This window comes from Wickerhamiella sorbophila (assembly GCF_002251995.1).
Source record: "Wickerhamiella sorbophila strain DS02 chromosome Unknown contig3, whole genome shotgun sequence".
In the NCBI taxonomy this organism is placed as follows: Eukaryota; Fungi; Ascomycota; class Dipodascomycetes; order Dipodascales; family Trichomonascaceae; genus Wickerhamiella; species Wickerhamiella sorbophila.
Window position 1 is genome coordinate 463,188 of NW_020194004.1, and position 14,066 is coordinate 477,253.

At 49.6% G+C, this 14,066-nt stretch overlaps 7 protein-coding genes across 7 annotated transcripts; 3 read left to right on the forward strand and 4 right to left on the reverse strand.

The window, feature by feature from the left end:
- Positions 1–157: 157 nt before the first annotated feature.
- On the forward strand, positions 158–2,599 carry B9G98_02117 (hypothetical protein; the record flags this gene model as incomplete). Its single annotated transcript, XM_024808674.1, has 1 exon — positions 158–2,599. The coding sequence occupies one exon, from the start codon at positions 158–160 to the stop codon at positions 2,597–2,599; it is 2,442 nt and encodes an 813-aa protein (XP_024664442.1).
- Positions 2,600–2,641: 42 nt separating this feature from the next.
- B9G98_02118 (hypothetical protein) lies at positions 2,642–3,934 on the reverse strand (the record flags this gene model as incomplete). Its single annotated transcript, XM_024808675.1, has 1 exon — positions 2,642–3,934. One exon carries the CDS (start codon positions 3,932–3,934, stop codon positions 2,642–2,644), a length of 1,293 nt encoding a protein of 430 aa, XP_024664443.1.
- A 327-nt stretch (positions 3,935–4,261) lies between these two features.
- Positions 4,262–5,413, reverse strand: B9G98_02119 (NADPH dehydrogenase 1; the record flags this gene model as incomplete). Its single annotated transcript, XM_024808676.1, has 1 exon — positions 4,262–5,413. The coding sequence occupies one exon, from the start codon at positions 5,411–5,413 to the stop codon at positions 4,262–4,264; it is 1,152 nt and encodes a 383-aa protein (XP_024664444.1).
- A 1,116-nt stretch (positions 5,414–6,529) lies between these two features.
- Positions 6,530–7,717, reverse strand: B9G98_02120 (NADPH dehydrogenase 1; the record flags this gene model as incomplete). The annotated part of the gene is made up of 1 exon (XM_024808677.1): positions 6,530–7,717. The coding sequence occupies one exon, from the start codon at positions 7,715–7,717 to the stop codon at positions 6,530–6,532; it is 1,188 nt and encodes a 395-aa protein (XP_024664445.1).
- A 1,274-nt stretch (positions 7,718–8,991) lies between these two features.
- Positions 8,992–11,193, forward strand: B9G98_02121 (Nuclear cap-binding protein complex subunit 1; the record flags this gene model as incomplete). Its single annotated transcript, XM_024808678.1, has 1 exon — positions 8,992–11,193. The coding sequence occupies one exon, from the start codon at positions 8,992–8,994 to the stop codon at positions 11,191–11,193; it is 2,202 nt and encodes a 733-aa protein (XP_024664446.1).
- A 424-nt stretch (positions 11,194–11,617) lies between these two features.
- Positions 11,618–12,412, forward strand: B9G98_02122 (Mitochondrial FAD carrier protein FLX1; the record flags this gene model as incomplete). Its single annotated transcript, XM_024808679.1, has 1 exon — positions 11,618–12,412. One exon carries the CDS (start codon positions 11,618–11,620, stop codon positions 12,410–12,412), a length of 795 nt encoding a protein of 264 aa, XP_024664447.1.
- A 9-nt stretch (positions 12,413–12,421) lies between these two features.
- On the reverse strand, positions 12,422–13,786 carry B9G98_02123 (Asparagine-rich zinc finger protein AZF1; the record flags this gene model as incomplete). The annotated part of the gene is made up of 1 exon (XM_024808680.1): positions 12,422–13,786. The coding sequence occupies one exon, from the start codon at positions 13,784–13,786 to the stop codon at positions 12,422–12,424; it is 1,365 nt and encodes a 454-aa protein (XP_024664448.1).
- Positions 13,787–14,066: the final 280 nt, after the last annotated feature.

Here is a 14,066-nt window from a genome sequence, read left to right on the forward strand (position 1 = left end):
TGCTTAGTCAAGCCACCCACACCTCTTGAAAAAAATACGACTGGAGGGTAACTGTTGAGTGGGGTGTTTGGGCGCTGCAGAAATTTTAGCACCCCCTCCCAATCGCCCCAGTTTGATCTAATTTCCCAGGAACGCGTTTCCACCCTTTAAACGCGTCATGGACCAATTTGAGGATCTTCCGTTAGGTTCACGGCTGGACGACCTGTTAAGAAAAATTGACGATGCTGAGGATGAACCAGAGGATGTCTTTGATTATTCCTCGTTTATTCGGCAACGTCGAATGCATTCTGACGACGCTCTTGAGGAGTCCGAAGCGAGAGTAGAGGTTCTCGATCCAAATACTCTTGAAAAGACTGAAACCCTTGCTGATAACGTCTCTGAAGCTGTTGAGGAAGCCGTTGAAGTGATTGGGGGCTCCGGCATGGAAAATGTTGTGCCTGAAGTAGCCACCACTCCCGAAACAACCAGCGAGCCCAGCGAGCCCAACGACCCTGTTGAGCCTGACAGTGATGCAGTCAGTCCAATGGCTCAATTGAAGCCTTCACCGGTACTTGATGGCCCCACAGATGATGCTCTGCGTCGTGAAATGTACGCGGAAGGCTTGGCTCCTCCCTCTCCTGAAAGGACTATATCTTCGCAGAGCGCTAGAAAGCCCACCAAGAAAGCATTACAAGAAATTGCTCAGGCAAACCAACGCTATGAGCGTCAAATGGATCTGGAAATTGGTACAAAGACGAAGGGCTCGGCAACGGTTGACAGTTTCCTGGCCATGCTTGATGATGCAAGCGACGAAACCCATAACACCGCTTCTTCGCCACCTACATCACCAATCACACCAAAACCAAACGAAAAGGGACACAAAGTTTTGCTCTCAAGTCCTCCGACTGCGCAACGGCTCGCCAGTTTTGTAAGAAAGTCGATTGATCGTGTCATGTACCAAGATGCTAGTGATCTTGAAGTGATCCCGGAATCTACAAAGCAGAAAACCTCGAAACCTCTTCGCCAAATGTTATCTTTTTCGCGACATGGTACGACCGATTCGTTACTTCAAAAGCCAGCACAAAACCTAATGGCTAGGCTGCAGGACCAACTTCGGAAGCAGACGATTTCAAAGCGGGCTCAAAAAATTAAAGAGCTGCAGGATCGTGGCATAGAAATTCGTACTGAACAGGAGACCGCTAAGGACAATGAAGAAGTTGAGACGCTTTTGGAAAGAGAGCAGCGTGCGGCAGATGAGTTGCGTCAATTGGAAAAAGGTGAAGCGGACAGAGTGTTTGACGACTCTGATGTGGCCGAGAGTGATATCGCTGAAAGCGACATCGAGGGCGACGATCTGGTATTTTCTGGATCTGAAGACGAGCTTGAAGACAATGAAGACGAAAGTGGCGGCTCAGTACGAAGGGTTGCAGTTTTAAGTGACAGCGAGGACGAAACAGAAGAGTCCGAGGCCACTAGCAAAGCTCCCACTGCCCATCTTGCTGCAATTGGCAGGAAAGCTGTAACAGAGTCTACGCAGGTGATTGAGGAGCCCAATCTAGACGTTTTGCAACGGATCAAAGAGCAAGCTGAAGCCATTGCAGCTGCACAAAGTTCGCAGGAAGTCTCTACTCAGTCGAGCGAAATGGGAGAACTCAGTGAGTTAGACGAGTTTGAACAAGAGGAGCCGCACCGTGAGTTCGGGAACACTGTTCAGCCGAAAGAGCCTGATTTCAGTGACCTTAAAAACACCAATCTTTCAGCCTCCCAGGAAATGAGGGAACTTCGACGCAGGTACGAAAGAGCCCATGTCAATGACCTGATCACACCATTCGTGGAAGATGAAGCTCAGGAAAGTGACGATGAGTGGGCTGGTCTTGGTGGACGAAGCGATGAGGAGCCGGACGTTGGAGATGTCGAGGGTCTTGTCGATGATACAACTGTCGAAGTAAAGGATGACCAAGTGCAACAGCTCCATTTAGAAAAAGAAAAGGAGCGGGACCTTGAGCTTGTGAATCGCCTTGTGGATGACGTCCATGGCGGTTGGAGACGAAAACGCGCTGGTCGTGGCCTGCTCGAAGGATTTAGTGATGATGAAAGCGACGAGGAAACGAGTGCTGCGCGACGGGACGCCCGCGAGAAACGGAAGCGTGCCAAACTACTGGAGGACTCCTCGGCAGTAGCCAAGCTAGCTGCGAACCAACGTACTCGCGCATTTATCGAGACGATTGCAGAAGACATCAGCATGCGGCCGCAACGGCAGGCAGCAGTCAAACCAAATTTGGCGAGCGTACAAGAAACGTTGCAGTTCCTACGGGCGGATGACGAGACGCCGGATGATCTGCCTGAAGTCGGCGTCAAGGCGCTCCCCCGTGCTACCATTACTGTGCTTTCTGCTCGTCGACACAGCTCAGCAGCTCAATCGGATACCACGCGAGCAGCTCGGATCTCTGCTGTCGAAACGGGTGTCAGATCGGTTGAAATCGTAAAAAGTTTGCATGCGGCGGCTCAACCGAAACCGCGGCGAGTGCCCAAGCTCGTTGCACCACAGGAGCCAGCAAGGAAGCCGGTCATCACTGCCTCGAAGGCCGCTAACCGTCTTTTCCAACGTAATTGGAGTTAGCATATAATTTATTAAATTTATTAAGTTAAAAGTGTGCAGGAACTATCGTCTGAATGGAACAAATCTCCAGCGAGCCGCCTCGGTACGAACAGCTGAGCGCTGGTCCAGAGAAGCCTGGAGTCCTTTAATTCCCAATAATTGTTCACGGGCATTCGTTTTGACGCCGCTTTTGGTTGCGTGAGCCTGGGAGTCTGTGAGGGCCGCTTTTGCGAGCTCAGCCGTCGCCATGGCCGGCTTTTCGAGGGGCTGGGGCTCTACCATTACCGAGAGCACACTTTCGTGTGAAAAGTTACGGCGTAGAATCGGCCGCGTGCTATTGAGAGTTTCTCGAGACATGGCGGTCGACACCCGCGCCGGAACAGGTTGGAGGTGTTGCATAGAGTGCTGTGGTTGAAGGGGACGCGCAGGGCGAGCAGTGGCAGCAGCCGCGGCAGCGGCAGCAGCTTTGAGTTCATCCAACGATTTGAAGGACGAGATGTGATAATGAGGTCGCGGGGCCAAATTTGCCGGCATGCTTTTTTGGGATCGTAGCGGCGTGCTTTCTGTGGGTAGGAAAATGTCTGCATCGAAGCTCGAATCAATAGTATCGTCGATATCGTCAAGGGACGGCACTTCTGGTGTGTTGTCGGCTATCCAGTTTGCCGGTTCATCGTCTAGATTCGAAATCTGCTCAGTAGAGAAGGAAGGATGTGTGCTCTTGTTAATGTCCAGACTCAATTGCTTGTATTGCCTGGAAACAATATGAACCAGCTGTTCGGAAGCACGCCATCGGGATTCAGCGACAGATTTATCCTGCTTGACTGATGAAAGCTCAGACTGCAGACTCTCTTGCATTGATTCGAGCATAGCAACCTGGTGCTCTAGTGATTGTGCAAGCGACATCCACGAGTTCAATCGCAGGCAGCGTGCATTGGCGTCGGACAGTCGAGCCGTGAGCTGGGCGATGCGGGCCTCAGAGTCTGCTATGGAATGAGCACTCTCGCGGGTCGAGTCTAAAAGCTCTGCATTTCTTTGTAAAAGCTCGTGGTTTTGTGTGACTAGCTCTTGCTGGCGAGCTTTAAATTCCTCCTCTTGGCTGGCTAGGCGGCTTTCCATGGTGGATAATTGTGACAGCAGACTTTGGCCTACTTTAGCCGCGAGATTCAAGTCTCTTTTAAGGCTTTCCACCACTACCTTGTGGCGCTGGGTACAGTCACAGATGTTTTTGGTTTTGAATTCGTCGCAGTGACAGAAAAAAGTCGATTCGGGGGCAGCGAGTGTTGGGGATGCAGGGGATTTCCAAGAGTCCAAGGGTATTTGTTGTGATATTTCACGAACCAGAGCCCCAATATTCATGTACTGTCGTGTGTCTAGCGCTGAATGTGTTCAATCGTCCTCAAAGCAATCGATGGCGTCCCAAGAGCACAAAGAGGTGTAGATTATCTCGACAAAATCGCAGGCGCGCAGCGGGTGCGTTTGGAATGATGTTGGGTTAGGGTATTGTGATATAGCGTTCGAGCAATGAAACGGTCGAAAAAACCTCAATGGAGCTAAAAGAGTGTACAGGTGGGTGTATTCTAGCTAATTAGGTTAGTTAGGTAGACTTTTGCGACGCGTTCTTCCGATTGCTACATGTGGTGTCTATAGTTAACCGCTAGACAGTAACTGCCCTTCCGCGTTCTATTATTTGTCGTAAAACGGGTAATCAGTATATCCCACAGATGCATCGATAGCTTTACTACCACTGTGGTAGAATGTTTCGCGATTGTACGGGTTGAGCTCCAAGCCATCGCGCAGTCTTCGAATCACATCAGGTGTAGAGATGAAGTAGCGGCCAATGGCCAAAACGGTTCTATCATCTTGATCTGCGAGATCAATGCTATCTGTCATTTGACCTGACCGAATCCAAGGACCATTCCAGATAAAACCAACGAAATTGTTGAGGGAGTAAATATCTTTGGGTACCCGTGCAGGCATCAACGCCTCATCCTGTCTCCAACGACATTCCATAGTGGAAATATATGCGATGCGCTTGCCCTCGGTAGCCCTGCGCTCAATTTCAGCAACTAGGTAGCTCCATTGAGGAATTGGGCTGATGTCTACGGCCAAGTCGCCGAAGCCACCCCAGGGAGAAAGCCGAATCCCGACCCGTTCAGGTCCTACAGCCTCACTCACTGCATCCAAAACCTCGAGTGCAAATCTGGCTCGGTTGACGATCGACCCACCGTACTCGTCGGTACGTTGGTTTGTGTTATAATGCAAGAATTGGTCGACCAGGTAGCCGTTGGCACCGTGGATCTCAACACCATCTGCACCGGCTGCAATAGCGTTCTTTGCCGCCTGGACATACCATTGAACATATTGCTTGATTTCGTCTTTGGTGAGCGCACGAGGAGGGGGACGCTCTTTTTTCGAGGTCCCGTCAGAGCCGACCACACGACCAATTTTAACCGCAGATGGCGCAACATAGTCGTATCCGTACTTGGCTAAGTCGTCGGGGCTATCTTGTCTCCCAAGTGCCCACAGCTGAACGAAAACGAACGAACCGTTGGCATGGATTTTGTCAAACACGGCTTTCCACCCCTCGATCTGACTCTCACTCCAAATGCCGGGCACATGGGGCAAACCACCAGCTGCGCAATGAATAAAAGTTCCTTCTGTGATGAGCAGAGTCCCAGGTACGCGCGATCTTTGCTCATAATACTCCGCCATAGTAGAAGTCGGCACCCGGTTATCATCGGCGCGAGTCCTTGTCAAAGGGGCCATAGCAATTCGAGTTTGCAAAGTGACATTACCCACCTTCAAGGACTTGAATGCATTCTTATCCGCGTTCATTGCAGAGATGTCCTACTGACTGGCATATATATGTCAACTGGAATACTAAGCTCCGAACGCTGATGCAGGGTTCTCATGCAGCTGCTGAGTGCAGCAAAGATCTCAACGGCACAAAAATGGCCGATAGATCCTAGTAGAACAGCATCTATGGGTGGCTATAGTTTAACTACCGAACAAGCTCGACGTGGTACCTGAAACAAAATGACGAGTATCAACAAAACAGTAAAGTTGAAGGAGTTTGTGCTCAATCGCCATGTGCAACAAAATTATGTGATCTACACAGTTTGGACTTGTCAAAAACCCGATTGCAATCTCGCAAAACCAGCGTTTACACTATTCTTATTCCTGAACTTGAAATGAAGAATTCAGATTTCCCAGCTGCAATTTTCAAAAGTCCTTTTACTTGTTGTATATTTCATTGCACAAGCGGCTACTGATGATGCATGATTTCAAATCACGCGTATGCTACCTAATGGCAACTCGAAATAAGCATAATCTGCTTAAAAAATCTAAAAGGTAGCACTTTATTGAAGAACTAAAAAAATAGCCTGTATATAGTACCAATTCGCTGAAAGTCTGGTCAATGTGGCAATGGCTGGTCGGAATATAGATCGTTGCTGGTTGAACGCACGTCAAGCCCGCAATTTTGTTGACTCCAGGGCACCACGCGCGAGTGGGTGAGAATGATAAATCCATGCGGTTGATCCGATTTATTCTCGAGCGAACTGAGTTGGAAATATTTGAACTTTGTACGTGTTGTATCGCAACATTTTGGAATACGTTGGCTTTATATACTGACTTGGTGAACATCAAGAATTGTGCGCTTTGGAACAGCCAAAAATAGAGTGTAGGGTGTGCTATCAACATGACGTTTTTTGGAACTTTGATAAATTCTGTTTCACATAGAGACTAACAAACATCTCAGGACTGTCTATTTGCCCTTGGTGAGCCCCGTCTCCCCGCAAAATCTGCAGAGAGAGATCCAGTGAACGCACTACCATGATCCCGCGCATTGGTATGCATATTTCAAATCACTGAACTGCCGAGCTTGAGCACAAACGTTCTGGCGGAATGAGCAGTTTTTGCTTTCTATTATACTATACAGGCCTATTTAGTTCAAAGTTTAGATCCATTAAGGAAAGGGTAATCGGTGTAACCAGTAGGCTTCTCAAAGCCCTCTACCTTGGAGTTCCAGTAGAAGGTGTCACGGTTGTAAGGGTTGAGCTCGGCATTCTTCTCAACTCGCTGCAGCAAGTCCGGATTGGCAAGGAAGTGTCGTCCAACACCTAAAAGTGTGCGGTCGTCGTTGTCAGCCAGCTTAAGGCTATGGATGGCGTTACCGCTGCGCATCCAAGGCCCGCTCCAGATCTGGCCGATGAAGTCATTCAAAGTATAGACATCTTCGGGAACGATGGCAGGTAACAACGCCTCATCCTGCATGAAGCGAGCTTCCATGGTGGAAATATACGCGATACGCTTACCTTGCTGAGCCCGGCGTTCGAGTTCAGCAACCAGGTAACTCCATTGAGGGATCGGGCTAACATCAATCTCTAGATCACCAAAGCCACCCCAGGGCGACAGACGGATAGCGAGGCGCTCAGCACCAATAGCCTCGGTGATAGCGTCGATGATCTCCAGTGCGAAGCGGGCTCTATTTTCGATAGATCCACCGTACTCATCAGTGCGGGTGTTGGTGTTAGGATGCAGGAACTGATCAACAAGGTAACCGTTCGCGCCATGAATCTCCACGCCGTCGGCACCTGCTTCAACAGCGTTTTTAGCAGCTTGAGCGTACCACTGCACGTACTCTTTGACCTCGGCGGTGGTCAATGCGCGGGGAGCAGGGCGTTCTTTGTTAGGAGTCAAGTGAGTATCGGCATAAAACTTGTCTTTGATTGCGACAGCCGACGGAGCAACATAGTCGAATCCGTCAACAGCCAGGAACTCGGGCACTGCGGCACGACCCAAAGCCCACAGCTGAACAAAAACATAAGATTTGTTCTTGTGAATAGCATCAACGACGGGCTTCCAGCCGTCGACCTGCTCCTTGGTCCAAATACCAGGAACAGTACGATAGCCACCAGCTTGACCTTTGATAATGGTAGCTTCGGCAACAATGAGGGTTCCGGGCTCAGACGAGCGCTGAGAGTAGTATTCAGCCATCACTGGCGTGGGCACATGGTCCTCAGTTGCGCGCGAGCGGGTTAAAGGGGGAAGAGCCAAACGGTTCTTCAGTTGCATTTTGCCAACTGTAATTGGCTTGAAAATATTGACAGGCTGGCTCATTTTTCGTGCGTTCATCATTTCACATGGGCCTTTGGTATTTTATACTAAAAGTCGTTCATGCATGATTTGAAATCGTCGGCAGACGCACTGCAGAATCCATATCCGAACCGTTAGATTACTGACACGTGAAATTCCCAAAAGAATGGGTATTCTGCGGGATTACAGATACGCATAGTTGATTTATTGCAAACCCGAGAACCCCGATCGAAGATCGTGCCTTAAGCAGCTAGCACTGGGATTTAGTGCTATTTTATAGGGTTGGGCGAGGTTTTTGTTGAACCGAAATATCAGTGATAACGCAAAGCCGGCGCCAAAAACCACCCAAGCCTGTTTATATTTGAATACACATTCTTTGAGGTGGCCTGTAAGTGTCTTATGCCCCTCTCCTAAGTGTCTTTGTATGCCGGTTAATATTGGGCAATTTGACCTTTTTTATTCAAGCATCTTATGCCATTGTCTAGATTCCATATTTAACGTGTCAAACGACTATGCTAACGCCTTAATTTGTTAATTTAGGTGACTAAAGAGGTTCTTGGCTTTATGCGTGGGCGCTTTAAAAGTGACGTGGCCCCGGCCCGTCACAGTCTAAGGTCTCTGAATGTATTAGGCTAGCGCAGATATGTCGTGGTCGAATCCTAAAACAGTTCTGTCAGGTACTAGGTAGACAAGCTAGAGATTCCACCCGAAAGTAGAGCTAGAATACGAGCAGCACCTGGAAGGATCCCACTATGAGGACCGAAAGCATGCTCCCGTATTCTTTGTTTGTTCAAGCAGTTGTTAATGTGATTTCTGTGCCGTACTCATTATCCACTATTTTTCCGAGGGCCCAATTCCAGCGCCGCCCATTGTGCACTAGCTTGAATCATTCGTAAATATCTTTGCATTTCTAACCCGATCAACAATCTCTATAATAGTATTGGCACATTTCGCTCCGCCGTTCTATTCACAAATACTTGGATCAAGGCCAATTGGCCAGGCTCGAGTGTGCCCTACACCAATGTCTACGCAGCCATCAACGCAGCCATCAGTGATCACTGAGTACTAAACGGATTATCGCTGAGACTAGATGTCTACATAAGACTTCTCACCCTACCTCCGCGGAGGAGGACTGCTGAGGCCGATTTAAACTTGGTAATAGTGACTGCCGCCCCTATGTTGCCTATTCTGCCAATACGCACAATCACAATTAACCACTAAATTATTCTGAGTACATCTAAAATAAGTTGCCACGCTTTTTCAGAGACTGATTTACCTCTAAACCCAGCTACTCGAAACTTTCCATCTTTGTTAACATGAATAAGCGCAAGAGAGTTCATGATCACGAGCCGCGGCCACGAGCTAGCCCTGTCGACCAGGAGAAGGCACGATTGAGGAGATCGATTGCAGAGATTGGTGAGCCTTCTAGAAGCCAAGTCGATGAAGTGCTTCGTGAGATCACCGATGCGATCGTTTCGGCCCACGAAGAAGTTCGACCACCTGTTCTCGAGACAATTTCAGCAGTCGTGTTTGAACAGCCCCACAAAATCCCGCTCTTATCTTTTCTGGTGGATTTAGTCAATCGCAAGCTACCCTCTTTCTCCCGTACCGTGGTGGAAATGACACATACTGTTATCGCGGATGCTCTCAAGTTTGGGCTGTATCGTAAACTGGATGTGTTTCTCCGCTTTGCTGCTAGCATTTCCGTGATCGATGGCAACAATGTTGAGGAACTCATCGCTGATCTTGCCGAGCGGGCTAATGATATTCCTCACCTGGCTTTAGGGCACTCTCTGTACAGCGCAGCTGTGTTTGCTACACTTTATCGTCTTAACACCGGTGCTCCCATGAACGAGAGAATTGAAAAGGCACTTTTGGCGTTTAGTCCTGTTGTAGAATGTGATGCGTCCGAGATTGCTCCTTTCTATGGTGAGAATGCGCCTTATACTGGTCAGTTCTCAATTGTGCTGTTAGCTGAGGCGGTTAGGAACGCTCAGGCGGAGGGCTGGCCCACCGACTTTTTGCTCAAAGCCAGCAGACTGCTGCCGGAAATTACAGACGAGGACTCTAAGGAAACTCACCGTTTTCCAGCTGTTCAAGTCGCTAAAGCCGACGAGCTGGTTCCTAGCAGAATCTCTCGTCATGAGCCTCTTCGGCCTCCTATCTGGACTCGAATTTATTTGCCCAGAGATGGCATCAAAACCGTTCCTGAGCCTAACACTATTTTTGCTCAGCTTTTGCGTGATGTTGCGAGTGCGAATATCAACCAAATGGACTTCAACCGAAAGGAGGTTACAAGACAATTGATCACGCTCGATATTTTCTTTGAATCGACCAAATTTGCCCCTCCTGGTGTTGCATTCGACGAGCTTGTGAATTTCACGGATGGCCGCAGCACCATCAAGGTTGAGGACGTTGCTTTAGAAGCTGTTCTGGACCAAATGTTCAGACTGCCCTCGCCTGGTTTCCCCACGGTATATTTTGATACGATCCTGATTGAGGCCTGTGTTATGGCACCACAGGCCATTGCCCCCGTTTTAGGGCGGGCTCTGCGGTTCCTTTTCGACAACTGCGAGAGTTTGGACGCTGAGGTGTATTTCCGAGTCATTGAGTGGTTTGGCCACCACATGAGCAACTTTGGGTTCACATGGAAATGGACCGAATGGACCGATGCTCTCAGTTTACCCAAGTTACACCCTAAGCAAGTGTTTATGCGGGAGCTTATTTGCAAGCAGGTTCGTTTGAGTTATCCTCAGCGGGTTCGAGACGTTCTACCGAGCGAGTTTGTGGGATTAGTACCTGAAATCTCTGAAGTTCCTGAATTTTCATATGCCAATGATGAGAAAGTCAGTGCATTTATCAAGGCAGCTCAGGAGTCTGTGGAAAGAGGTCTGGAAGCGTTTGACAAGCTGAGAGAAGCCATCACGGCAGAAAAGATCGGTCAGGAAGCGTCCGAATTAGACAAGGCTATTTCTAGTGTTCTTGTGAGCTCTATTTGCCAACTGGGGTCCCGATCGGTTTCCCATGCATCTACTTGGGTCAAGCAACTGTCCTCTCTGGTTCGGGATAACATTTCTGACCAGCAGCTCACTATTGATGCTATTATGAGTTTCTGGAAAGAGCAGCCTTGGACAGGTGCCTTGGTGCTTAACAGGTTCGTTATCGAGGGCCTCGTGTCGTCCGAGTCTATTGTCAAGTACGTCACCAGTCACAAAGACCTTCTTATTTCAAATTTAGGCTGGGAAATGCTTGGTCGTTATGAAGAAGGCCTTGAGGAAGCTGTTCAGGATATTTCGGTTGACCCGTGGTGGGACGAGCGTCTGAAGAAGGCCCTGCTGCGTCGCAAAGCAGCCAAGGCCCAGGTCGCCCAGCTGGTGGCTGCAGAAGCCGCTGAAAGCTCGGCGCCGGCTCAGCCGGAGCAGAAGCTAGTTGCGGCCCCGCCCTCTGAGCAGGAAGCAACCACGGAAGTCAACGAACTGAACGCACAGCCGTCTGAAGAAAACGGTGCGGAAAACTAATACTACCTCGAATAGCCTATGTACTTTAAGACTGAGAGCGTCCCGGAGATGATTACATCATGCCTTTCACTCTGAACGACGAGACCAAGGTAAGTTTTTCACTTTGTTAGATTTCAGGCAAAACTAACTGTAGGAGCGTATCTCCAAGCTGATCGATGTTGGTCGTGCTGCCCTCCACTACGGGTGGATCCCTTTGATCGTTTATGTTGGCTGGAACAACTCTGTCCCCCGCCCCAGTCTTATGAAGTAAGTACTTTCGCCCTGCCCGGTGCCGCGGCTTTTTGCCCCAAAAAAAGACCGCCTGGTGTGCACAAAACACGCGCTGTTACAACCTGATACTAACAAAGACTTCTTTCGCCCCTTCCCACCGCTTAAATGCGTCCATTTAGTACATAGATTATCTTGCTGACTACTTTTTCTCCATATGGACCTACTGGCAGGGATTTCCGCCGGGACGGTCACTACGCTCGTGATGCATCCATTGGATCTCGCGAAAGTGCGAATGCAAGTGGGACGCAGTCGCACACTAGGCCAGGCGGTCGGTGAACTGCTGGGCCACCCGCGGGACGCCTACCGCGGAATTGCTCCAAATCTTATCGGAAACGCCGCCGGGTGGGGGGTCTACTTTTACCTTTATCGCCAGGCCAAAAATGCGCTGGACGCATACGGCATCCAAAAGACCCCTCTGACATTACTATCTGCGTCGTTTTCTACTGGCGTGCTGACCCAGACCCTCACGAACCCGATATGGGTCGTAAAAACTGTCATGCTAGCGTCCAAGCGCAGTGACGCCAATGCTGCACAAACAAGCTGGTCCGCGGCAAGGCAAATATATAAGTGTGATGGCCCTCGAGGCTTCTTTCGCGGCTTGATCCCCGGGTTTGGTGGGACGGCTCAATCCGCTATTCACTTTGTGCTTTATGACCTGATCAAACCCCATATATCCACCGATCTGCCTGATCCAGTCAGATACATTACAAGTTCCTTTTTTTCAAAGTCAATTGCTGCTGTTCTGATGTATCCGCACCAGGTTCTCCGGGCAGAAATGCAGTTCAAGCGCATTGGCCTCGTCGAGGCATTTCGCCTAGTGTACCAGGAGAACGGATTCAAGGCATTCTATCGTGGGTTGTCGGCTAATTTATTAAGAGTTGTTCCTGCTGTTTGTTTGACGATGGCAACATATGAGACCACATTAGATTTATTAGGTGGAAATAAATAGAGCGTACAGTTAAAATGCACGGGCATTCCATTGCCAGTTCTCATCCTCTTTAGGCTTAGCATCGCTTTGGTTCACTGAAAAATATTTCCAGTTCTGAACAGCATCCATAAGACATTCTGCTGCGACCTGTTCGGCCGGGGTCGTATTGAGCACTCCGGCGACAGGGGGCCTTGACGGCGTCAGTTCTCCGGATCGACCAAACGCCGGCAGTATGGGGGGGTTTTTGGATGCAGGAAGAAGAGTGGGCAACGTTTGTTTGCTCGAGGTTGAACTGTTCAGAGGTGGCAATGGCAGCTTTTCCTTGGTAGGGGGAGGAGGGATAAATGTAAGACCCTGTGGGGGAGGTATTATGAATGGCGGGGGTAAAGACTGGGGCGGAGTGGCTTGTGAACGGGGCGGAGATCCCGAGGGCAAACTAGCCAGCGCTTTACGAGGATTCGGTGGCATGCTGCTGTCCCGTTGTACAATGGTGCGGGTTCCTTTACCCCTGCCCTTGATGCCCCTGTTGGCGTTGCGATACAGGTTGCAAAAATAGGTAAACATTTCCTGCTCCTCATTAGAGAGTTTTGGCATTGACGAAGCCTCTTGTAGATGCATTGTAAACTCAGCAACTGTTTTGGCATGCGCTGAATTGTGATGGGCCTTCAAATTTCCAAGCTGGTTAAAAGTCTTGGTGCAACCGTCAAGCTTGCAGGCGAATTGTCTTGTTTCTCCATGGAGCTTTTGGTGATTTTTCAAATTACCACGTTGGGTGAATCGTCGCCCGCAAACCTCACAGGAGAAGGGTCGTTCGCCAGAATGGGATCGCGTGTGGGTGCGCAGATTGCTGCGTTGACTGAATGCTTTGCTACAGCCAGGATACGGGCAAACGAACGGCCGTTCACCAGTGTGTGACCTTTTGTGGGTCTCGAGGTGCATTCTTTGACGAAACGACTTGTTGCAGCCAACAAAATTGCATTGGTAGCGGTGCTTTGAATCGCTGCCTTGCGGGACCTTATGGCCATCACCAGCCTCATCTGAATCTTGTGTAAGCTCGGCTGGCTGTACTCCTGTGGCACTGCGCTGCATGGCCTGAACATACAGCATCATATGATCCACAGTCCCAATTTTGGCCGTGGGTGAGGGGGTGCTGGCAGCCGAGGCAGCAGCAGAAGCGTCCACTGGCGTAACCGAGGAATCTGCCATACTTGCCAAGTCTGACCCATTTCTGAACGATCCAAATAGTTGCCCGCCGTGCGGTCGAAGCATGTCGCCGCCGTTGAATCCAGGCATTCCCGCTAGTGTCACCTGTGTTATTGGCCACTGTGTGCTGTACTGGTCCTCAACTGGCGCACCAAAGTTTTCCTGGCGATCTCGTAGCGGCCAGTACGACATTTTATACTAGTGTGCGCTCGAACCTTAACCAAGATAATCAATGTGCTTGTGATCTGCAACCACGATACTCAGCAATCCTGCTTGAAATACAGTTCTCTTCGAGTAGTGAGAAAGAATCCCCGCAAGTAACCTGGGGGCTATCCTCAATGTGCTTTGTGAGGAGGTTGGATGAAAATCAACCTCGCCCAAACCCGAAAGATGCTCTCATGATGCCCCAACCCTGCTGTACGTCAGCAGATTATGCGCAGTATGCAGACACTTGATAAAAAGAGCAAAGCGG